This window comes from Macaca fascicularis, chromosome 14, assembly GCF_037993035.2.
Source record: "Macaca fascicularis isolate 582-1 chromosome 14, T2T-MFA8v1.1".
Taxonomy (NCBI): domain Eukaryota; kingdom Metazoa; phylum Chordata; class Mammalia; order Primates; family Cercopithecidae; genus Macaca; species Macaca fascicularis.
This window is the reverse complement of record NC_088388.1, coordinates 71,537,218-71,562,096: the sequence shown is the minus strand read 5'-3', so window position 1 is coordinate 71,562,096 and position 24,879 is coordinate 71,537,218. Positions and strand designations below refer to the sequence as shown.

Here is a 24,879-nt window from a genome sequence, read left to right as displayed (position 1 = left end):
GGAGCAGGGCTGGCTGGAGACACTAGGGACAGGTCTTGCCCTGTCTTTTTTCTGGCTCCAGCTGTGGGACTGTGGTCTGGGAGGGAGGTGCATCTTTGCACTGGAGAGCTCGCAGTTAATTAGGCATCCCCGCATCTCTGGCCTCTGCCACACCCTTCCTTGTAGGCAGATGGGCCAGTGGTCTGGCTGAACTGTCCCTTGCCCTCCACAGGGAGGTGTCCTAAGCCCCTGAAGAACCGTGATGTCATCACCCTCCGCTCCTGGCTCCCCATGGGCGCTGATTACATCATTATGAACTACTCAGTCAAACATCCCGTGAGTCAACCTGCCTTCCCTGCGGCGGAGCCCGGGAGAGGGTCAGGCAGCGCAAGGCTGAGGCTGCCACCGTGACTTCCATGTGACTTCGGGCAGGCGTGGGCCCACTGGCCCTCAGTTTCCTTCCTGTACAGTGAGGATAATGGCTCCTGTCTCCCTGCTGCGTCTCTTGAGCAGATCAGGAGAGGACAGTGTGGCCACCTCTGTGGCGAGTGGGTGGGATGGGCTGACTTCGATTGGTTGGGCTCTGGGACAGGGAAATGAGGAACAAGAGGTGAGAGGCAGGGTCCTCTGGTCCTCCCTGAGGCTGAGCCACTTTGATCTCCCTGGGCAAGGACAGGCAGGTATAGCTGGCCTGGGCAAGGGTGAGTGTGTGTGTCTGTGAATGCCCATATGTGCTCATGAGCCCTGACCCCAGACTGGGGGCTTTTCTGAGGGGAACACGGAAAGCTTCAGGAGGGGCTAGGATGACCTAATCTGATTCTTCCCTTTCTCTGTACCCAGAATCAGGCCTGATCTGGAACAGATGTCATGGCATGTGAATTAACTGTGTGTGTGTGTGTGCGCGTGCGCGCATGCACGTGCATGCGTGCGTGTTTGTGTATACTCACAAAAACATCTTCTTTGCCCCTACCCCGAGTCTCACCTCCCTGTGCCTTTGTCCCCAGAAATACCCACCTCGGAAAGACTTGGTCCGAGCTGTGTCCATCCAGACGGGCTACCTCATCCAGAGCACGGGGCCCAAGAGCTGCGTCATCACTTACCTGGCCCAGGTGGACCCCAAAGGTGAGGGCTTGGCCCTGGCAGCTTATCATGGGATCCTTCCCTATACTACAGGGGTGGGGCCTGATCTACTAGGGATCCAGAAGGGCATCTGTTAGGAGCTGTTTTGCATTTTGGGGCATCTCCATCCAAAGCCTTCATTGAACCAAGGCTTGGGACTTTACAGTGGTTTGAAAAGAGTGGGCCAGGGAGGTGCCACTGCCCCACTGATGAAGCTGGGAGCGCTCTTCCTGGGCTTTGCCATCCCCATGCTTTTCCTTGTTCCCTGCTCACTGGCTGTTCCCTCTGCCTGTCCTGGGGGCCTGGGTTTTCCAGGCCTCAGTCAGAATTCTCTCCCTGGGGATGGCTGAGCTACTCCTGTGGCTTCTGTCACAAGGTGGCCACGTCTCTCTCAGCTGAGATTCAGATCCCTGTGGCCATCGGCCACCTGCACATCTCCCTTTGGATGTCTTCCAGGCACCTGAGCCTTGTTGTGTCCAGTGGGGGACTTGCCATCTTTCCTCCTAACCCGCCCCTTGCCCTAAGTCTCCACTTTTCAGTCATCTATGCCCAGAACCTGCTGTCATTTGGGGTCACTCCCTCTTCCTCAGCCAAATCCAGCCACTGATTTTTTTTTTTTTTTTTTGAGGTGGAGTTTTGCTCTTGTTTCCCAGGCTGGAGTGCAATGGTGCAATCTCAGCTTACTGCATCCTCTGCCTCCTGGGTTCAAATGATTCTCCTGCCCCAGGCTCCCGAGCTGGGATTACAGGCACCTGTCACCACCCACAGCTAATTTTTTGTATTTTTAGTAGAGATGGGATTTCACAATGTTGGCCAGCCTGGTCTCGAACACCTGACCTTGTGATCCACCCACCTCGGCCTCCCAAAGTGCTGGGATTACAGGCGTGAGCCACCATGCCCAGCCCCAGTCACTGATTCTTACTGATTCTGCCTTCTCAGCAGCTCCTGAGTCTGGCATTTCTCTCCATACCAACTACCTTGTCTGTGTGTAACAGCGGCCAGAGGAATTTCTCTAAAACACTTATCTCCACATGACTGTCATCTGCTTGAATTTACTCTGTGGCTCTCCATTGCCCTCCAAGAAAAGCCTAAGCCCCATCCCAGGTCTCCTGGTGTCTCTCACACCTCACCCATCCCCACTCCTGTGCCCAGGCAGCCCTTCCCCACAGCCTCCCCTCCTCACCCCTCTAGGGGTGCTGCAGGTGTCACCTCCTGATCCCTGATACTCAGGGGAGTCACTGGCTTGCTGTTCTGTGGTCCATTCCCCTTGAGTAGAACATTCGGCTCCTGTTGGGCCCCCAGTGAGTTCCTCTCTGGGTCCCCAGGGCTGACCCAGGGTGGGTGTCACAGTGAACATGGAGTGAGTGAGTGAGTGAATGACTAGAGGATGGGGAAGCCTTGAACATCCTTGCCTGGAAATGCTCCAAGCCTGGGAGCACACAGTGGTCCAGGCCTAGCACTCCCCCGGCACCTCATTGTGTTGGGTGTCAGAGGTAGAGTGGGAACTTGGGAATGAAACAGGGTGGAGAGCTGGGCAGTGGATTCCGGGTCAGGCCAGGCTGGGGTGCTCAGCCAGAGGCCTGTGTGGTCAGGGGAGGGCTTGGAAGGACAGGCAGAGGAGAGGCTGAGCGTCAGGGGCATTCCTGGGAGGGAGGTTAGGTTGAGAAGGGATGTCAGTGTGATTGAGGGAGGCAGCAGGTGCAGCGGGGTGGGTCAGAGTTTCCACCCATGTGTAGCCTGTGCTCACCTAGGACCCTGTGGTTTTCTTCCACGTAGTCTTTGAGGCTGGGCAGAGGGAAGTGGGGGACAGAACTAAGCCTGAGGACCTCAGTCTGAGGTGGAAGGGAGTGAGGGTAAAGTCTTGTAGGACTTGCCTCACACACCCGCTCCTCATGGGGAAGACAGTGGCCTCCCTGCAAGCTCTGGGCAGAGGGTGGGGCTTTTGTCGGGGGGAGGGGCTGGGTCCCTGAGGCTGCTTCTCCTCCCTTCCCTGCCCTCACAGGCTCCTTACCCAAGTGGGTGGTGAATAAATCTTCTCAGTTCCTGGCTCCCAAGGTGAGTGGCCTTGGGATTTTTGGGGGGTGTTGGAGGCTGGAGAGAGGACTATGGGATGAGGTGGGTGGAGTCAAGCATGAAGCCTGAGGGCCAGGCATGGTAGCCCATGCCTGTAATCCCAGGACTTTAGGAGGCCTTGGTGGGTGGATCACCTGAGGTTGGGAGTTCGAGACCAGCCTGGCTAACATGGCGAAACCCTGTCTCTACTAAAAATAAAAAATTAGCTGGGTGTGATGGTGGGCGCCTGTAATCCCAGCTACTTGGGAGGCTGAGGCAGGAGAATCTCTTGAACCCGGAAGGTAGAGGTTGCAGTGAGCCAAGATCGGGCCACTGCACTCCAGCCTGGGCCACACAGTGAGACTCCATCTCAAAAAAAAAGAAAAAAGAAAGAATGGAGGATGGAGCCTAGGGCTCAGAGAGGATAAGTAGGGCTGAGGGACGAGTTTTGAAAGGGAGCTAGTCAGAATGCTGGGGGCTGAGCCGCTGGAGGGCGCTGGAGGGAGCGTGGAGAAGACCTGGACCCGCGCCCCAGCCACCCCCTGACCCGCGGGGCGGCGGGCCCACAGGCCATGAAGAAGATGTACAAGGCGTGCCTCAAGTACCCCGAGTGGAAGCAGAAGCACCTGCCTCACTTCAAGCCGTGGCTGCACCCGGAGCAGAGCCCGTTGCCGAGCCTGGCGCTGTCGGAGCTGTCGGTGCAGCATGCGGACTCACTGGAGAACATCGACGAGAGCGCGGTGGCCGAGAGCCGAGAGGAGCGGATGGGCGGCGCGGGCGGCGAGGGCAGCGACGACGACACCTCGCTCACCTGAGCGCCATACCGCTTCAGGGACGGAGACAGGACCGGGCGAGCCCTGGGGCGGCGGCTACTCCTGCACTTTCTCCCCTCCCCCACCTGGCGCCTCCTGGTGGCACCGGGCCGGGCCCAGGCGGGCGCTGCAGCCTGGCTGGACACAGCCCCAATAAACGATCCCCAGCCTCAGCCGGCTCATCACTGTGCCTGCTTCCCACCTGCCTCATGGCAGCTGCCGTGGTCCCCTGCGTCTGCCCTTAATTTTGTTAAGCTTACTGATCAAACGGCCTTGGATCCTTCCAGCATCTCCTCATTTCCCGTTGTGTAGTGGGGAGGAGAGGGGGTTTATCACTGCCCCCCTCTTGTCCGTACTCTGTTCCATTCTCTGCCCATGTCTATCCAGCTGTCCTTGTTGAGTGGTCATTTTGGCATTCACACTAGGATATTTGCTTTATTTTCACTGCTTTAAGGCAGCAGTCCCCAACCTTTTTGGCACCAGGGACCGGTTTTGTGCAAGACAAATTTTCCATGGATCAGGATTGGGGGAGGATTGGTTTTGGGATGATTCAAGTGCATCACATTTATCATTAGATTCTAATAAGGAGCTCACAACCTAGATCCCTCGCATGCGCAGTTCACAATAGGGTTCTCGCTCCTATGAGAATCCAATGCCACTGCAGATCTGACAGGAGGCAGTAATGCTAGCTCAGCCTCTGCTTACCTCCTGCTGTGCAGCCTGGTTCCTAACAGGTTCCTGATAGGACCAGTACCAGTCTGTGGCCCAGGGGTGGGAGACCTCTGCTCTAAGGGAAGGAGCAGGCCTGGACAGAGACCCTGGGTCAGGAATCAGAGGGTGAGGTTCTACTCTGTGTCCATCGGCCCAAGGCCCTTTGGGTCCAACCCAAAGGACTGGGGGTCTGACACTCCTGTCATCCCAGAAGGGAGGTGGAAGGGTCCGTGGGTCTCAAGCCACAGGGCTGTGGGCCTCAGAGCTGAGGCTGGGGCAGCATACCCTGGAGGGAGGTTGGGGGTGCAGGTGAGGGGCCTCAGATTCCAGTGCAGTTGGCGGGGACCAGGCTGGGTGATTCACGCCCTCCCTAGGTCATTTCGAAGACCTCAGGACTGTGTTAACAGAAATGGTAAGGTCCCCAGACCCCCCATCCCCTTGCCAGTGGTCAGATGCCAGCCCTCTCACCCTGCGCTGCACCTCACTGGTCTGAAGTCTAGAGGGATGCCTGGGCCTCCCCTGTGATCTGTGGCCCCCAGGTGCCCTCTGCTGCCCAAGGGACACCCCTGCTGCCAGGTCCAGAGGAGGGGCCTATGCTCTGCTCCTCTGCAATGTTTTTGACCCCATATGAACTTGAGGCCCGGAAGTTCTCCCCAAGGTCTGGCCCTGTTCTCCCCTCCCGGAAAGCTCCTTTGCCTTAGCCCTACCACCGGAAGACACGGTCTACTCAGAGTCAACTCTTTCCCAGAGGGACAGGGTGAATGGCCAGTGGAGGGCAGGCAGGAGATTCTACAACTCAAAAGTGGGTTGCTTCCCAACTTTGCCCAACACTGGCTTTGTAACTTTGGGCAAGCCCTCAGACTTCTTGGAGCCTTATTTCCTAACCCATAACCTGGAATGATAATTTTTGCCATCAAGCAGAATGTGAGGATTGAGATAAAAGGAATAAATTGCCCAGCACTGGGACTGGCATGTAGTAGGTGCTCTGATGAATGACACTTTCCTCTTCTCAGGGGGTAAACCCTCATCCCCCGCAATGTGAGATCTGTTCTTCCGAATATACCCTTTGTGCATATGCAGAAATGGAAGCCCAGAGAAGGTCTCTGGTGTGGCTGGCCCCAGAGGTGTTCTGGACACAGGACCCAGAAATGCCTGCCAAGCCTGGTACCCTCATGTGTGTATGTGCTGCGAGGATGGGTGGGAATCTCCTGTTCTCTAGGTGTGGGTGCTGGAACCTCAGGCTGCAGCCTTCCGCTGAGGGATCCTTGGGAGGTGTGGCTGGGTGGGTAGCTTCCCCACAACCCTGTCTGTGGGCACCCGGGGAGGGAAGTGAGATACCCTTGAAGAATATGGTGGAGGAAGGATTTCCTGGAGGAGGTGGTCAGGAACCACGGACGGCCTTCAACTGCCTCCTGTCCTCCCGGGGGTGTGGCCTCCTTAGGGGTGGGGTGTGTGTCAGGGCAGACTCACCAGAAGAGGGGTGGCGAGAGCAGGGAGACTCAGGGAGAGGTGGACTCAGCGGGCGAGGTGGCAGGGGTTAGACCTGAGCCTCAGGAGACAGTCGGAAGACCCGCAAGCAGCTAGAGGGGCAGGAGAGAGACACAGACCGATGGGTCCGGCGGGCGGGCCAGGCCAGCCAACTCCAGGACGGTGACTAGGCGGGGGGCGGGGCCGAGGGGGGCGGGGCCCGGCCCTGCCCTGCCCTGCCCCAGCCCCAGCCCCACCTTCCCCTCCCGGGGAGTCACGTGGGGCGGGCGGAAGCGCCCGGAGGGGTGGGCGCGCCTGGCCCCTTGCTGCGATTTGGCGGCGGCGGTGTAAGTCGGTGGTGGCGCCGGTACGCTTGGTCCCCGCGTGGAGCCTTTACTCAAAACAGGTCAGTGCGGCTGCCGAAGCCTCCCCGTCTGCAGCCCCCTTGCCACATTGGCCTGCAGTTTCCCCATTCTGCAGAAAGGAACGCCGAGGCCGCGGGCTGCGTCTGATTCCCCGGGTCGTCTTCTAGTTACCTTTTTGGGCGTGGTGGTGGGGGTCGCCTCCTGAGGTGGGGGTCTGGCCTCTCTGGCGGGCCAGAGACGGTAGGGAGGAGGGTGAACCAGCGGGACCCGGGGCTTCCAGCCCGTAGCCCTTTGGCATGAAGGTCTCCGGAGTCAGCCGTCCTCGGGCGCCTTGGGGTTCCCATCTGTGAAGTGAAGGCTCCCACCTCGTTGGCCGCTGAGACCCTTACATTTCTGGAGATCTGTACGACCCTACGCCCTGGGCCTGGGGCTCCAGTGACCTTGGGCAGGCTACTTCCGGTCTCTGCATCTCAATTCCCCACCAGCAAATGGGGCATGGCTTCCCCAGAGCCCCTACCTGGCCCAGTTGCTGGTAAAAGGAAGTATGTGTTCAGGGAATGGGGTCACGCTGGGAATGGGGTGGTTGGGCCTGGAGAGAGCAGGCTTGGGGTGCAGCCTGGGGACAGGGGATGGGTGTTTGGTGCAGGGCCGCGGGGGAGGGGGGGAATCTGACCAGGAGCCATCACACTGTGGTTTCTGCTATATACATTCCCTTCCCCCACATCCCATGTCCTGGGGAGCCTTCCCTGATCCCAGATAGGTGGGAGGGGGGTGCTTCAGGGCCAGACACCTGGGGGTACTCAGAAGGATTTGACTCTCTGGTGGGTCCCAGGGTCCCAGACTGAGGCACTTGTGAAAGCTATTCGTGTAGACTACCCAGTGGCCAGGCTGGGAGAGACCACCCAGCAAGATCATCACAGGATAAAAGGCGCCCAGCAGAGCTGTGAAGACAGGTGTGGACAGGTGCAGGCCCCAGGGGAGGAGATGACTGGAATGGGCTTGGCAGTTAAGTGGCAATTTACAAGGATAAGGACCCTCCAAAGGCGGGGGTGTAGCTTGTGCAAAGTCAGGAATTTGGATAGTGTGTCTGAGGAATGGCAGAAAGATGGGTGTGGCTGGCAGAGGGGCAGAGAGAACTCATCCTGTGTCCCATGCCTGGCTGGGGATTGTGGGGACCGGGCCTGGGGACCCTGCCTCCCCACTGGCTACTGGCATATTGGAATAGTTCAGGAAGGGGTGTCCCAGGCAGAGTACCGGTGACTGATGAGGTGGAGGGGGCAGAGGCCACCAGGGCCCCGATTGCCTCCAGGTTTTGTTTTGCTTTCAGGCCTCCCACTCAACCCCAGCTTTATGCCCCCACCACCTGGGCTCCAGCCATGCTTCACACATCCAGCCTCAGCTTTTTGTGCAGATTGTTAATCCTCCTCCCAACCCTCTAGAAGCTTCGTCCCCATTCAATTCCCCAGGTCCTTTGGGACTTCAGGTTTCAGAGATGGGGTGCTGTTGCCCCTTCTTCCTGCCCAGCCTTCAGTCCTGTGTAATGGCACGGCTTAGGAAGGGTCTCCTTGGAGCTCTGTGGGGTTGGGGCCTGCACAGCCATGGGGCTCACTGGGACCTGGGGCCCCGAGTCCTTGTGCAGCCACCAATCACTATGTGACTCTACAAGTCCCCAAATTCCTCAGAGCCTCCATTTCCCCATCTGCAGGATGGGGTGATCAGCCCTGGCCTCATGCCCCAAAGAGAGACGGTGCTGGGACAATAGTCAGGCCTATCTGCTAAGTCCTACCTCCAGCATTGAGTGTTATGAATGAAAGAAAGAGAGAACCCAGGGGAAGGGGTCAGTTTAGAGGGGTTGGGTGGGGGGTATCTGAGAGTACCGGGAGCTAGTGGTGGACCAGGCCTAGGGCATCGGCTGGAGGTGGGGAGTCCCTTCCATTTTCCGGAGCCCTCTCTCCTTCCCACCCAACTCTCCCTTGGCTGAGCTCAAAGCCACTCGCCACTGCCCAAACAAGTGGCCTCTGTTCCCAGGGTGGGGGGAGGGGAGGCAGGCCCTGGGCTCCAGGCCCGCCTGTCCAGCACTGACCCTGGCCCCCCACCCCTCACTCTGGGTCTTAACCCTTGGGGGCCTGGACTGGGCCCTGGGCTCCTTGAGGGCTGGTGATTCTTGTTCACCAGCTGTCTGCTCTACCCCGCTTCAGGCTCCCAAAGGTTCTGTCACATTAGGAGGGGATGCAGTAGGAAATGGGGAAGGAAGGAGGGAACAAGGGTGGGATAGGCTGGAGCAGATATGGCCATGGACACTTAGAGACCACTTGTCCCAGAAGCTTCTTTCACAGATGGGGAGACTGAGGCCAAGAGCTAGACATCAGGGTAGGATCACACAGAGACCCCTGGTGGGGGTCAGGACAGGTTCTGTCTCCTAGTCTGGCCTCTCTGGGAGAAAGGGGAGGGAGGGAGAGGGAACATTTTTTTTTTTTTTTTTTTTGAGATCGAGTCTCGCTCTGTTGCCTAGGCTGGAGTGCAGTGGCCCAATCTCTGCTCACTGCAAGCTCCGCCTCCCGGGTTCATGCCATTCTCCTGCCTCAGCCTCCTGAGTAGCTGGGATTACAGGCAGGTGCCACCATACCCAGCTAATTTTTGTATTTTTAGTAGAGACAGGGTTTCACCATGTTGGCCAGGATAGTCTTGAACTCCTGACCTCGTGATCCGCCCACCTTGGCCTCCCAAAGTACTGGGATTACAGACGTGAGCCACTGGGCCCGGCCAACATATCATTATTTAATAGTAGTAATAATAGTAGCAGTAGCTATTGTTTCTTGGAAGCTTACTATGTGCCAGGCAGTGTGGTAAGCACTTTATATACTGAATTCATTTAATCCTCAAAATAGTCTTGTGAGGTAGGCACCATTCCCATTTTACACATGAGGAATCTGAGGTCCCAAGAAGTTAAGTGATTTGTCCAAGATCATCCATTACATAGATAGCTGGGAATCTACATTTCCATTGCTTCACAGTGAAAACCGCAAGCACTGGAGGCACTGCAGACAGAGGAGATCTAAACCCAGTCCTACCCTGGGAATGCCTAGTCAGTGACAGGCAGAGACTAGAGGACCAACTGGTCAGGTGACATTGTTGGTGACCAACTGTGGATCTGGGATGCCCTCAAGGGTACAGGGGTATCCTGCTTGCAGACTGGACTAATTGCTGTCAAATCCTGAGCCCCCGTGGCCCTGGCCCTGGGATGAGTGTCTTGTGGAGGTCTAGTTTCTGCTGTTGTCCTATCCACCTTGGCTCTTGTTCATACAGTGGTTCTCCCAGACCCCATTTTGCTGATGAGACTAAGGCCAGTAAAAGATGGTGACTTGCTTGCAGTCTCCCAGCCAAGGAAAGCAAGAGCAGGCACTGGAACCCCGGCATGGCTCTCTGAGGCCCGCACCCTACCACTCTGCCTGAGGCCTGGTTGGGGCTTCCTGAAGCATTGAGCTTCCTTCAGACCCTGCCCACACTGCCTTGTTACAAGGTCCAAGTCTTTTCTCCCTGACCAAACCAGGAACCTGATCCTGTTGGGGTGCTGGGGCTTTGCTACAGCAGGTGTCAGTAACTGAACAACCCTGGAAACATAGTTCCAGAGCCCAGAGACAGGGACCACCTGTGGTCCAGTGTGTGGGGCTCAGCGTCAGAGGGGCCTAGAGGAAGATTCAGGCATCAGAGAGTCCTCCCTGAGGGAGTGTGTTAAAATCTCCCTCCTGTCCTTATCTTCATTGTTGTGAGGGCAAAGTTAAAGGCAGGAGGGTGGGAGAAGATCAGGAGGGCCACTCCTCTGTCCCCATTCTCAGAGCGGAACCAGGGGCTACACCTGGAATCTTGGCTGTCAGTGGTCCTGGAAGAGCTTGGGCTGGCCCTGCCTCCTTCTGGCCAGGCCAGTGCTGGGGTGGCTTAACCCCCGGGAAAGAAGACCAGGAGCAAGGCTGAGCTGCCACTGCATTTTGGCTTTCCAGGTGCCAAGGTCTCCCCTGCCAGCTTTCCTACTGGCCCACTGAGCACTGCCCTACCCTGGGCATCCCCTTCTCTCCTCCGCAACCCATAATGCATAGGGCAGGGGTCTCCCTATAGTCAGGCACAGAGTCAGGAGCCCAGGGTCTGCCTCAGGCCTCTAGCTCAGTGAGACCTTTGGCTGGGCATTTATCTTCATTGGATTTAACTTCCCTGGAGCTTCAGGGAGGGGCAGTAAGGAGGAGCTCTGGGGACCCCCCGGCTCTGGGGACCCTTACCAGCCCGCAGGTGTGAATAGCACAGGACAGAAACCAACCAAATTGGGCAGGTGAGAAGGGGAGGGAACCAGGGGGAGGGGGCTGTTTCACTCCTCTCCATTCCCTTCTATTCTCCACACTGAGCAGCTAGAATTTTAAGATTCTGAGTCTGAGATTCTACGCTGGTAAGATTTGAGGGTTTTAGGGTTTTATGCGCCTATGAGTCCCAGCTTCTGAATTTCTGAAATTCTAGGTTCCGAGAGCCTAAAAAGCCTCGAGTTAGGCTGGGTCACCCCCGAGTTGAGGCTGAGGCATGTGCCATGCTTCATCCAGGTTGGTGCAGACAGCTGAGGTCTGGAGAGTTTCTCAGTGCTGGCTGGTGGGTCAGAGGCACAGCTGGTCTCCAGGTGCCAGGTGCTCCCTGCACCTACCACCCCCAGCACACACCCAGCTGCCTCCCTTTCAAGAAATCTGGGAACCCTACAGACTAGGTGGTAGCAGAGGGGCAGTCAGTTATCTTGGCAGTGGGGAGAGATGGACCAGGCCCCCTCTGCATTCACGGGTGATAGTGCAGCTGTTCCAGTGGACACCAGGGCGGGGTTGTGGAGAGGCTTGGGGAGGGCTGGCGGCTGGCTAATTCAAAGAGCAAGGTCAGGGTCACACTGCTGGCCATCGGGGCTCAGCAGACCCAGGTCAAGCATTGAAGGATCAGAGCCAGGCTCAGGAGCCTCTGCAGAAAGTGGTAGACATAGATCAGGAGCCTGAGGGGAGGTATTGCCCTGCCTTATGATACAGAAGGCTGAGCTTGGCTAAGGGACTTAGGAGCTACCAACCCCAGCTGTTTCCGGTGCTGTCTGGGCCTGTGGACACAGCAGCTGCACTCAAGAGGCCACAGGTCAGGAGCAGCTCAGCCCCTCAGGGAAGCACAACCAAGCCAGGAGCCCGACCAGGCAGTCATCCAGGAGAAGGGCACTGACGGCCAGGATTCCAGGTGTGGCCCCTGGTCCTGTCCACCTTTGGGACATGACACAGGTGCCCTTTGGGACACAGGAATGTCCTCCTGGAAGACTGCCTGGCCGGGCTCCTGGCTGGGTCGTGCTTCCCAGCCCCGGCCTGCAGCGCATCCCTCCAGTAGGTACTCCATGCGGATATGGTCATCATTCCTCATGGGTTGGGGTAGGAGGGGCCCAGTTCTGCACCCCTTGATGTGTGACCTGGGCAAGGCTTTCACCCACTTGAAACTTGGTCTCTTGGGTGGCGAGGCACGGTGGCTCACGCCTGTAATGCCAGCACTTTGGGAAGCTGAGGTGGGCGGATCACGAGGTCAGGAGATCGAGACCATCCTGGCTAACACGGTGAAACCCCGTCTCTACTAAAAATAAAAAATTTAAAAAAATTAGCCGGGCGTGATGGTGGGCACCTGTAGTCCCAGCTACTCTGGAGGCTGAGGCAGGAGAACGGCATGAACCCAGGAGGCGGAGCTTGCAGCGAGCCGAGATCGTGCCACTGCACTCCAGTCTGGGCGAGAGAGCGAGACTGTCTCAAAAAAAAAAAAAAGCAGCTTGGTCTCTCGGTCTCTGGGGACCTTTATCCAGGTGGACCGCTGTGTGGGTTTGCAGCTTAAATGCAAGTTTGTTCCCAGTGACCACAGTGTGCCTGGTAGGGAGAATGGGCCACCCCTCCCCACTCCAGGAGCAGAGTTGGAGACTGACACTTTTCCAGGTGATAACAGGACAGCTCTGGGGCAGCGGCTCCCGTGCTTGGTGAAGGGGTACCAGAGCCTTGGCTAAAGGTTTCCCTCCCCTGCTCCGCCTGGGGCTGCTCTCTTCCTTCTGTGTCTTTCTCGGCTCTCAAGATGGACATGCTAAGCCTAGGGAGTCTGAAGATCCAGGGGGTGTCCAGTGGTTCTGTTCCAGTTTCTGTTCCACAGACATGAACCAGGACACTCATTTGCCTCTACTGCCTGTGGCCTGAAAACCCACATTTCTAAGTGCAGAACTGGCTTAGCTCACTTGGAGGTATGTGGGGGGTCGGGGAGGGAGGTTGCTCCAGTATCTCTAAGGTTGCCTAAGAGACAGGCCCCCTCCGCAGTTCTTCCAAGGAACAGGCTGCTGGAGATATCTGAGCTCAGGCTGGAAGGCCAAGGTCTGAGTCATGGTCCTGACTTGCTGTGTGGCCCTGTCTAGGTTCTTGCCCCTTCTGGGACTGGGACTTACTTTCATTTCTAGAAATGCAGAAGGTTGATTTGGTGGTTCCTAAGTGCCTAAGGAGGAGGTGGTTGGGTTGTGTGGTCCTGGTTGAGAAGGCAGGACTGGGGTCTGCCTAGTAGAACTGTGACTGGGTGGGACTGGGTGGAATGGGAGGCACTTTATGCTGGGAGGCTAGAGGCTGGGTTCTGGCCACACTTTGGCCACTGATTTGCAGTGGGCAAGTTGTCATTTACCTGGTTCTCCATGTGTAGAATTGGGAAGTGTTCATTCAGTCAACAGATACTCACTGTGTGCCACCTTTGGGACACGAGTATCCCTGGTCTTGCCTTGAGAAACCTTGCACCCAGCCAGGGTTGGGGGTGAGATAGTATGTATGTGACAGACACAGTCACAGATGGTGACATCTGGTGTGATCAGGGCTGTGACCGTGGGAGTTAGAGACTGCTTCCTCGAGCAGGTGGCACTTGAGCTTGCAGGGTGAGGTAGAGAAAGATGTTCCAGGCAAAGGGAACTATGTAAGCAAAGGCCTGGTGGTGAAGTGCTGGTGTTGGAGCATGAGTGTGGAGGAAATGAGACCAGAGGGGAGGGGCAGGTGGCAGGAGCCAGTGGGTGGCAGCCCCATGAGCCCCACTGGGTAATGGGGAGGTCAGGGAATGGGTAGGCGGGCAGGAGAGGCAGCCCCTGCCTCAGGACTGGGGGTTGGTCTCAGAGACTCCTAGAAGTCTGGGGTGGTTCTGCCCTGCTCTGGGGAATGGCTGAGGGGGTTTGAGAGTCATACTTCCCCCTGTGTGGGTGAGGGCATCCCCAGCAGTGTTTAAGGGGCCTGCCCAGCAGGAAGTGCTGGGGCAGCCTCAGAGGTCAAAAGAAGGGACAGGCCTTGCCATGGAGGGTGCCAGGGAGCCTCAGAGTCAATCTCCAACTCCTAGATCTCCCGGCTGAACCTTGGCACCTGCTTCCTCCAACTCTCCCTCGCTCTGCCCATCTCTCCAGGCAGCCCCATGTCCCAAGCCTCCTAAGCAGGGTGAGCCGGGGTCAAACCCTGATCGAAGGCCTCCCAGTCCAGCCCTCTGCAGACCCTGCCCCTGGCCACCCTCTTCTTGACTCTGTTGTGTGCCCAGCCCCAGCTGCTGTGGCTCAGGAGGCTTCCTGGGGAGGAATTTGAGGTGGGGGTGTGGGTGGGGGTGGGGGCACTTCAGAAGGGTGAGCAGCAAAGGCTGAAAACACTGGAAGGTGCCACATATTGAGTGCCTGCTCAATATGCCTGCAAACCAGGCCTTTGTAGATTTCCATTCATACATTTCACAAATATTATCGATTGAGCATTTTCTAGACGCTGTCCTAGCCATGGAGGATACAACTGTGAATAAGACAAGGTCTGTGCCTCTCAGCTGAAGAGTCTGACTTTAACAAATATCCATACAAGGCAGTGTCTGGTAGTGATAAGTGGGATGCTGAAAAAGGAAACAGAGTAAGGAGATAGAGGCTAATGGGGTGCTTTTTAGGATAGAGTGGTCAGGGAAGAAAGGCCTTGCATTTGAGGAGGTGCCCAAATGGGTATGAGGAGTCATGCAGATGCCTGGGCAAGAACATTCTGGCCAGAAGGAGCTCGGGGCCCAGCAGTTGAGTGGGGGCATGCAGGGACAGGTTGCACAGGCCTGGCAGGCCGGCTGCTGGCTTTGGCTTTTACTTTGAGTGAGGTGGCAAGTCACTGGGGAGTGAGAACTGATCAGATTTGGGATCTGCTTCATCCCTCCCTCACAAGCCTGCAAGGTGGAGCTATCCTAATTCCATTACACAGATGAGGAAACTGAGGCTCAGAGAAGTTAGAATAATTCCCAAATCCCACAGCAGGAGGAACCCCTGCCTGCTGCCTCTCTGTCACAGTGTGCTCCATCACCAGAGCACCCTGCTGTCCTCCATGACTTCCTGTTGTCTGGACAGTAAGGACCAGGGTCTTAGCACGGCCTTCAAGGCCCTTCTCGGTCGCACTCAGCCTCCCTCTCCCTCTATCACTTGACCTCCCCTTCTCCTTCCTGGGCCCTACCTGTCTCCATGCTGTTCCCTTGAGAGGACCCTTGATTCAGATTCTGGCTCCTGAGTGACTATGAGCCAGTTACTTAACCTCTCTGAGGCTGTTTCCTAATCTGTAACATGGCCTGAAGCCACCTGCTTGCTAGGTTGTTGGAAGGATTTTATGAGGCAATCCATGTGATATGTTTAGTGTGGTGCCGGGTAGACAGTAAGCACTGCGTAAGCGCCACCTTTTGTTGCTGCAAGCAGGGGTGGCTGGATCCAGTGAGCAAGTTCCAGTGTTCCCTGTGGCCCTGCTGGAGAATGGGTTGGAGAGGGAGACTGAGTCAGGGAGTCTTCCCTGGCTGTTGTCTGATTATATAGTCAGGGAGACTGAGGTCACACATCAAATTGGAGGCCAAAGCCTGTGGGGCTGGTCCCTCTGTCTCCCTCTCTCCCTTCTGGCCCTAGTCCCGGCCCCACCCATGTGGTCACCCTCCCCAGCCAACACAGGCAGCTTCCCCTTTCACGTGCCAGCAGTAAGGGACCCCCTTATCTTCTGTCTTCTGTATTCCAGGGGCCATCTAGAGACTAGGCAGGTCTGGGTCCCTGTTCCCCTGGGCTCCTACTTCTGGGGTGCAGAGGAGCCCACCAAGTCCCTCCTCCTTGGTGGGCAGGAACTTTAGGTTCCCGGTGAGCTCACAGAGGAGTCAGTTGGCATCCTCTCTTTCCTTCTTGGGGCAGGGTGGGTGCTGGCCCTTGGCCCCCAGGGCACATGGTGAGGGTCTGTAGCTTGAGCACTGGTGCCACTGGGTCTGTCCACTCCTGCTGCCTGTGATTCTGTGGTCATCCCTGTGCACTCCCACCCTGCTGTGGTCAGCCCCATCTCTTCCTGTTTCTGCCTCATTTATGGTGTTCGGAGTCCCCCTCCTGCTCCCCCTGGGGGCAGCGGTCACAGGAGGATCTTCCAGGAGTCATCCTGTGGCTCCTCGGGCTGCCCCTTGCCCTCTATGGGAGGAGGTGCCATGGGAAGTCCCCAACCCCTGTAGAGTGTGTCTGTGCCGGAGGGCCAGGGAGGCAGGCCAGAGCCCCATCTTGCTGGTGGTGGGAGCGCCCCAGGTCTCTGTAGGTGTAGGGCTGATTGGGTCACCTTTCTGGGTGGGAAGGGACTGAGCTAGGCCGAGGGTGAGGACTGGGAGAGTGGGGAGGGTCCTGGGGTGAGGCTGTGGAGGGTTGAGGTCAGGAGCTACGCCATGTATCAGGTGAGCCCAGTGAGCCAGAGTGGGCCCTGGTTGCAGGGGGCAGAGGCCGGAGGCAGGGGTGAGGGCCCAGAAGTCCAGGCAAGCTGAGAAGGCTAGGGTGAATGGGGGCAGCATGGATGCAGGGCAAGGGTGTGCCCAAAACATGGTAAACAGGAAGGAGGTGGGGGAAGGGGCAGTGGTCCCCAGACCCATTTGGGGCCAGGGGTATGTGGTGCGGCCAGAGGGGCATAGTATGTGATAGACTTTTTGACAAGGCCTAAAACCAAACCATTTAACTTTCAGCTACATGTATTTGCAAGTGAGGTACGTTAGACATTCCTGAGTCATCCCACACTTCCTTCCCTACCTGACCATCTTTTGGGGTCTTGGGCATGAGGGGACCCTGGCTGAGGCTTAAGGTGTGGTGGATGAGAGTCAGGGCCAGGGTGGGGTCTGATGGTGTCTGGAGGACAAACCTCAGGGACCCTGGCGTCTGGAGTTTATTAGTGAGCCTCAGTCCATTTCCCATGTGAAAGTCCGAGGGCTGCGCTCTGTGCTGCTGGCCACCAGTGCCTGGGAGGGAGACCTTATTTGATTAGCTTTGTCTTAGACCCTTGGGAGGGTAAGGCAGGGGCAGGGAGGGGGCTTTGGGTCTCAGTCTCTTATTTTCCAAGCAGACAGCCTAGGAAATTAGCAATTTCACTTATAATAGTTCTGTTAGTAATCTATGCATGTTACACTTAAATCATAAAGCTACCTTATAATGATGGTTTTGGGGAGCAAACTGGAATAAACTCAATTCTAATGACTTAAAACATTTATCATTTTTTTCTAATTATAAAAATGGTACTCAATTGTGAAAACTTGAAACAGTGCCGACTTGAAGGTTGTAGAAAGTGAAAGTCTTTCAAGATTGGGGTTGGAGTTAGTGTGAGGCCTGAAAGTGGGGTCAGCAATGCCTACTGTCCCTTAGTCTTTCATGTCCCTTAGTCATTAATAAAACTGTGGCTTAGCATTTTATTAGGGCGATGCTGGTAGGGTTGCTGCAAGAAGGTTGTTAAAAGGTCCTGCCTCCCGCCAGGTCCACTGTGTGTGGGTGTGCGTGTTGTGTACTGCTCAGAGGTGCCTGGCCGGTGTGTGGAAGTGAGGGAGAAGGAGGACTGAAACCCAGCCTGTCCTCTTCTTGCTCAGCTGCTTCCCCTGGTGTGGGGCTCCTGGAAGAAGAGGAATCTTTTTCTTCTTTGCCTAACGGCCACACGTGGGTTGGAGACAGCTCTTCTCCCCCGGCTCCCCACATTCCCCACGGGGAGCTGTTGGGTTCGTTGTATGATGGGAGTGTGCCGTGCGGGGCGTTCCAGGCGGAGGTCCAGAATGCCATGGAGTCAGGTCTGGTCTGGAGCTCTACAGGGGGACATGGCTGGAGGCAGGCTGTGGTAGTCATTGGTGTCTGGGGTGACTGAGAACCTCGGGATGCGGAGGGAGTCTAGCCCAGAGCCTGGCTACAAGCCTAGCACCCAGGGTCAGGACTAGGCAAGACCTTGGGGCTAGGGACAGGAAGTGACTGCCTGGCGGCAGAGGAGTGAGCAGAAGAGCAAGCTGACCTCCAGTACCCACGCGGTGGCGTGTCATGGTCATCTGGGTGCCAGGCTCTAGGAGGCAGGGGGTGACAGCTCTACTTTGTGGAGGGGAAACCGAAGCTCAGAACGTGATGTGACTTGCCCCGGGCTTCAGACAAGAAATGGTGGAGCCAGGACTGGAACCAGAGTTGTCTTGCATCCTAGGTGGGGAGGGGACCCAGGCCTGAAGCCCAGGGACGTTGCTGATAGACCCCCAGCTCCCCACCAGCTAGCTGAGGCAGCTCTTCATTCCCCCAGGCGCTGGGGTCCCACTCAGTCCTCACTGCCCTGAGGGGCTGCTCCCCATCAGCCACCAGCACTGCGGAGACCCCAGAAGACGGGCCACACCACACATGGGCCAGGACAGGAATCTCCTGGTGCCAGGGAGAGTTATAGGGCAGAGATGTCGCCTGGGGTGGGACAGGAGGCCCCAGTGTGCCTTCCTGGGACTGTTATGTGGTGGCCGCCAGTCCCCAAGAGATGGAAAATAGGCTGCTTGGCCCAGGGATCAGTCAGCTTGCCCACTTGAAGGCTGTACCTGCTGCCTTTCCTGGCAGGGCTGGAGGGAGGTGGCTTCTGCAGGGGTGTGGGGGCCACTTCTGCACCCTCTGGGCTGGGAACCCAGCCCCCACTAGTTCCTCATATCTACGGAAGTGTCTCTAAGACTCTTGCCTGAGTGAGCGGAGCCTGGAGAAAGCCCAGGAGGGCAGCAGAGCGAAGGGGCCCCTACGCAGAGGTATCATCTGGTGCCTGGGCTAGGGAGGGCTGAAGGTGGAGTTCTGGGCTGTGGGGTCGTTGCGCACGGTTGAATTGCTGGTAGGGAGCTGTGTGTGGTGGAGAAGAGCAGATCTGAGGTGTGGTCATTGGGTGGGGTGGTAGGTGTGTGTGGCCCTGGGAGATGTGTGGCCCTTGAGGTAGTGTGAGGCGTGCATTTGTGGTACCGGTGGGGTGTGGTTTGTAGACCCAGACCTGGCCAGAACTGGCTGTGTATGTTCTTGGTTCCTGTTGAGGAGCTCCGAGGAGTTTCCTGAGGTCTGGATGCTGGGGTCCCTGCCCTGCCTGCCTGTGCTGGGACAGCTGGGCCCAGGGTAGAGGATGAGGCTGTATAAGGGAGGTGGTGGTGGACAAGCTGAGGCCTCAGTCAGGACCCCTAGCCTGCCTTCCTCCCCTCCTGGCTCCCCGTAGGGCTAGGTCTTTCCTCGAACCCAGGGCAGAGCCCTGTGCGGAGGGGAGCTGAGGATGCAATCAGGGGAGGCGACTTGGCCAAGAGGACTCCAGAGCTGGGTGTGGAAAGGGTTAGGGCCTTTAAGGCTGCCCTGATCCAGGGCTGACTCATGCAAATCAGAATGCAAAACAGGCTCAGGGAGGCTTTAAGAGAGGGCCACACCCACACAGTCAGCAGACTGCAGGTGACCGAGGGCCAGCCATTGAGCCTCTCCAAACATCTTCTGTTCCTACCCCACTGACATCTCCTGTTGCCAAATTCACCAGGTCCTTTTCTGTCCCTGGGCCTTGCACACCCAGTCCCCTTTGCCTGGAATGGCTTCTACCTGACTACCTCCTACTTATCCTTCAAGGCCCAAGTCAGAGGTTCCTTCTAGAAGCCTCCCTTACTTCACCAGACAGAAGCAGTCACATCCTCTGAAGGCCCCGTGAGCTACAGCAGGTGACCTGGTGAGCTTCTACCTCACACAGCTTCCATGACATGAAGAAGAATCCCAGTCCTTAGGGTTGTTATAAGAACGAATGAGGGGCCGGGTGCAGTGGCTCACGCCTGTACTTCTAGCACTTTGGGAGGCCAAGAGGGGAAGATTGCCTGAACTCAGTAGTTTGAGACCAGCCTGGGCAATGTGGCAAAACCCCATCTCTACAAAAAGTACAAATATTAGCCAGGTATGGTGCATGTGCCTCTAGTCCAGCTACTCTGGAGAAGCTGAGGTAGGAAGATCACTTGAGCCCAGGAGGCTGAGGTTGCAGTGAGCTGAGATCATACCACTGCACTCCAGCCTGGGTGGCAGAGTGACCCTGTTTCAAAAAAAAAAAAAAAAAGAACAAATGAGATGGAGAAAATCTACCAGGGGCTGGGCACATGATTGCCAAATGGTGTACATTTAGGGAAAGAAGGAAGCTGGAGGATGCCTGTCTTTGGCTAAGGCTCTGGGTCATCTTCTTGCTGGGCTGGTGAAACAGGTCACTAGTCAGTAGTGGGTGGAGATATTATCAGGGAGTTGCTGGGCTGGGACAGAGAAGGGGTGATGAGATTTGAACTCTGACCTTGGGGTTGAAATGGTAGGTAGAGAACAGAAGGGCAAAAGTGTTGGTCCCAGCAAGAGGGACTCAAGCCAGACGTGAAGGACTGGCTGGCAAGGATTAGAGATTCCAGGCAACCCTTACCTCTGGACTGGGACTGAGTGCACCTGTGAGCCCAGCCAGGTCCTGGGTACCACTGTGGATGGCAGAGGAGATAAGAAAGGGTATGGACTCTCAGGATACTCCAGGATACATGAGCAACCAAAGAGAGAGCAGAAGCAGTGCTGAGATGTGGGGCTCAGCCTTAGAGGACTAGGAGCTTGAGGGGGCAGTCAGGGTGGACTTTTTGGAGGAGGTGGCCTGGAGCCACCTGAAGATGGGAGGATGCGGTTTACTCATTCATTGTCAGCAGACAGTTTCGGGGGCTCCCTGTTTGCCAGGCCAGTGCCTAGTGTGAGAAGTGACATGGAGGAAGTCATGGACAGGGCCAGCCCAGCCTGGCTGGGGGTTGGGGTGTCACTGACAACTTGAGCAAGTCACTTCCTCCCTGGGGGTGTGTGTTTCTTCATCTGTAAACGTCAGAACTGAATGAAGTTGAATGACGGACCAAGGAGTGCTTGAAGGCACTGGGAACCATGGAAAGGCTTTGAATGGGGGTGGGACCGTAGTTGGCATAGCAGAGAGACGCTGGAGGGACACGAGAGAGAAGGAGAGTCAGGAAGGGGGTGTGGGGGTGCTGAGGCCTGACTGGGCCCTTGGGGTGGAGAGGAGGGAAATCCCTCAGCTCTTGGCTGTGCTGTCGCAACAGGATGACTCTCCCCTCTGCCAGGTCCCTGCGTTCCTGAGGATGAGGACTCAGTGATGTGTCATAGCAGCTGAGGGGCTTAAACCTCCAAACTAGGACTTGGATTAGGGTAAAGCAAGTGAGGCGCTTGCCTCTGTTGCAGAATTTGAGGGGGTACCAAAAAACTCAGTAATTAGCTGGGTTTGGTCACGAGATCCTGTGGTCCCCGCTACTGGGGAGGGGGAGGTGGGAGGATCACTTGAGCCCAGGAGGTTGAGGCTGCAGTGAGCCATGATCATGCCACTGCACTCCAACCTGGGCAACAAAGCGAGACCCTCCCTCTCTCAAAACAAACAAACAAACAAAAGATACCTAAAATTTAAAAACAATAACTATTTATTTAAAAAAGGTCAGTAATCGAGGTATATAATATTTAATGCCATTTAAAAATAAAAATGAATGCCAGAAATCCATGATGAGCAAAATATAAAACATTTAACATTTTAAATAAAAAGAGGACCAGTACTGATGATTCTGTCTTTGCCTCAGGCTGCAGTGTGGCTTAGCAGGGCACTGCTCTGAACTTTTTCCAATTTGCTGCTTTCTCCAGGAAGCTTTCCCTGACCCCAGTCTGGTTGAGGGCCCCCTAGGCTGTTTTTACTGGATGATGGTATCTGATCCCTTCCAGCCTGAGATTCCTGGAGGGCCAGTCCAGGTCTGAGGTCTGGTTCATGCTTGCAGTGCCTTGAACAGGGCTGTTCCAAAGGGGTATCAGTGCCCAGTCACCATGTCTTTGAACTTAGCCAGATGCCCTTAGTGCAGGAATAGGAACTTGAGAGAGGCCCAGTAGGGAGCCAGGCTTTTCTCAGGGAGAGAAGTAGTTTCCTGTTTCCCAGACCTTGTCATTCTAGTGGGGGTGGTTGGGACCATCATCTATCAATCTGTGTTAAACCCTTAGCACAGTGCCTGGCCTATATATAGCAGGTGCTCAGGTTTTTTTGTTTGTTTGTTTTGTTTCATTTTTGAGCCAGAGTCTCACTCTGTCACCCAGGCTGGAATGCAATGGCGTGTTCTGGGCTCACTGCAACCTCTGCATTTCAGGTTCAAGCGACTCTCCTGCTTCAGCTTCTTGAGTAGCTGGGCTTACAGGCACCCACCACCATGCCCAGCTAATTTTTTGTATTTTTAGTAGAGACGGGATTTCACCATGTTGGTCAGGCTGGTCTCAAACTCCTGACCTCAAGTGATCCACCTGCCTCGGCCTCCCAGAGTGCTGGGATTACAGTCATGAGCCACTGCGCCCGGCCCTCAGGTTGTGTTTTGAGAGGCCATGAAGAGTGGTTAAAAGTTGATGGCCAGGCTGGTGGCTCACACCTGTAATCCCAGCACTTTGGGAGGCGGAGGCGGGTAGATCACTTGAGCCCAGGAGCTAAAGACCAGCCCGGGCAACATGGCAAAACCCCATCTCTACAAAAAAAAAAATGGAAAAATTAGCCGGGCGTGGTGGCGCAAGCCTGTAGTCCCAGGTACTTGGGAGGCTGAGGTGGGAGAATTGCTCGGGCCTAAGAGGCAGAGGTTGCGGTGAGCAGAGATTGTGCCACTGCACTCCAGCCTGGGTGACAGAGCGAGACCCTGTCTAAAAAATAAAGCTGAGAGCTACAGTCTCCAGTATGAATAGAGTGTAAGCCACAATGCAATTTTAACTGTCCAAGTGAAAGTAATGTTAATAATATATTTCATCATGTAAACAATAGGGAGATTATTGAGATATTTTGCATTTTTTTTTTTTTTTTTTGGTGCTCAGTCTTCAAAATCCACTGTGTTCAAAATCTAGCACATCATATTCCAGGGACCACATTTCAAATGTCCAACAGCCATATGAGGCTACTGCTGGCTGCTATTGGACAGCACAGGGCTAGACTATATACATACTGCCTCCTTCTTAGGTGTGTGGCTTTGAAAAGTTATTTAACCTCCCTTTATCTCAGTTTCTTCAACTTTAAACAGTGATAGCAATCATATGTACCTCCCAGGGCTGCTCTGAGGCTTTAATGAGTTAATATAAAGTGCTTGGATACCTGGCATGCAGTAAGCACTGTTTATGTGGTCTCCTTTTCTTTTTCTTTTTCTTTTTTTTTTTTGAGACGGAGTCTCGCTCGGTGGCCCAGGCTGGAGTGCAATGGCCGGATCTCAGCTCACTGCAAGCTCCGCCTCCCGGGTTTACGCCATTCTCCTGCCTCAACCTCCAGAGTAGCTGGGACTACAGGCGCCCGCCACCTTGCCCGGCTAGTTTTTTTGTATTTTTTAGTAGAGACGGGGTTTCACCGTGTTCGCCAGGATGGTCTCGATCTCCTGACCTCGTGATCCGCCCGTCTCGGCCTCCCAAAGTGCTGGGATTACAGGCTTGAGCCACCGCGCCCGGCCAGTCTCCTTTTCTTGTTTTAAATTGTCGTTTGAGTAGCACTGCCATTTTTGCCAACGCTTTCATCTGAAGTGCTAGCTACTTAAAGGTTGTTTTTTAAATACTCACTTTTGGGCTGGGTGCAGTGGCTTATGCCTACAATCTTAGCACTTTGGGAGGTCAAAGTGGGAGGACTGCTTGAGACCAGGAGTTTGAGACCAGCCTGGGCAACATAACAAGACCCTGTCTTTACATAAAATAACACAATTAGCTGGGCACTGTGGCATGTACGTGTAGTTCCAGCTACTTGGGAGGCTGAGGCAGGAAGATTGCTTGAGCCTGGGAGTTGGAGATTGCAGTAAGCTATGATTGCACTACTACACTCCAGCCTAGGCAACAGAGCAAGACCCTGTCTCAAAAATAAAATAAGGCTGGGTGCAGTGGCTCACACCTGTAATTCTAGCAGTTGGGGTGGCTGAGGTGGGTGGATCACTTGAGGTCAGGAGTTCAAGACCAGCCTGGCCAACGTGGCAAAACCATGTCTCTACTAAAAATACAAAAATTAGCTGGGCATGGTGGTGCGCACCTGTAGTCCCAGCTACTCGGGAGGCTGAGGCAGGAGAATCGTGCTTGAACTTGGGAGGTGGAGGCTGCAGTGAGCCAAGATTGTGCTACTGCACTCTAGCTGGGGCGACAGAGTGAGACTCTGTCTCAAAATAAATAAAATAAAATACTTAAAAAATATATACCTGTTTTAGCCCTGTCCTAGGAAGTGATAATCATGGAGTTTACTTAAGATAAATACCTGTTTATGTGATTGTAAGATGTAAAATGTTGATGAATACCTGCTGAAGCCGTTATGCAGAGCACAGCAGTTTTGAAGTTAACCCTAGTGTTGGCAGACCTGACTGCTCTAGGCCCTGGGGAGGGAGACCTGTCTATGCCACCCCACTGGTCACTAGCCCCACAGAGCCCTGGCCATCTGCATAGCAAGGGTGGTGGCCTGCCTAGGGGTGTCCTATTCTTTCTCCTTCTACCTGGAAGCGTCCGCTTTTGGTCTGTTTTCCTCAACCTCCTCTACATGTTTAGGGGCAGGGCCCTGGGGTCTCATGCCCCTGACTCAGTTATCCCACTTGTTCCCTTAGGCCACTTCATGGTCCCCAGGCTTAGTGGAGAGGGTCCTGTGTCCCTGGGTCCTCTAAGGTCCCCCACCTCTCCTGACAGGCTCTGTGTCAGGGACACTTCTTTAGTCGTGGGGCTGCATTGTCCCTTCCTCACCCTTCCTGGGGCTGTCCCTTCCACAGTCTGCCCCTATACACATCCCAGCACTGGTCTTGCGGGGCCAGAGAGTAGGGAAGTCCTGACTCCTCTTTACCACCTGTGCGGCCCCCACATCTGGACAGGCCTGTCTGTCTGCCTTCTCCCTCCAGGAAGGCCTTCCTCTGGTCTGACTTCTGTTGCCAGCTTCTATGAACATGAGGTTCCCTGAATCCTTTCCTCTTCCCTTTTCCTTCTCTTCCTCTTCTTCCACCTCTTCCCCATCTCTTCTTTTTTCTTTTCTTTTCTTTTTTTTTTTTTTTTTTTTGAGTCAGGGTCTGGCTCTGTCACCCAG

At 55.5% G+C, this 24,879-nt stretch overlaps 2 protein-coding genes across 16 annotated transcripts in view; both read left to right on the top strand.

Moving 5' to 3' along the window:
* The window catches only part of STARD10 (StAR related lipid transfer domain containing 10), a 39,876-nt gene extending 35,741 nt beyond the window's left edge, over positions 1 to 4,135 (top strand). For 4 of the 5 annotated variants that reach the window (XM_065529602.2, XM_065529600.2, XM_005579012.4 and 1 more), the window contains 4 exons: positions 212 to 315; positions 984 to 1,101; positions 3,101 to 3,153; positions 3,720 to 4,135. In XM_065529602.2, the coding sequence (XP_065385674.1) occupies positions 212 to 315; positions 984 to 1,101; positions 3,101 to 3,153; positions 3,720 to 3,965 (521 nt within the window). In that variant the 3' untranslated portion in view covers positions 3,966 to 4,135. The remainder of the gene's footprint in view (positions 1 to 211; positions 316 to 983; positions 1,102 to 3,100; positions 3,154 to 3,719) is intronic. The other variant, XM_074014648.1, reaches the window with a different exon arrangement.
* A 2,285-nt stretch (positions 4,136 to 6,420) lies between these two features.
* The window catches only part of ARAP1 (ArfGAP with RhoGAP domain, ankyrin repeat and PH domain 1), a 66,828-nt gene continuing 48,369 nt past the window's right edge, over positions 6,421 to 24,879 (top strand). For 7 of the 11 annotated variants that reach the window (XR_012423473.1, XR_012423474.1, XM_074014630.1 and 4 more), the window contains exon 1: positions 6,421 to 6,546. The gene's annotated coding sequence lies outside the window, so the exon portion shown is untranslated. Of the gene's footprint in view, positions 6,547 to 18,502; positions 18,569 to 24,879 lie in introns of those variants that run through there. The other 4 variants (XM_074014629.1, XM_065529587.1, XM_065529585.1 and 1 more) reach the window with 2 other exon arrangements.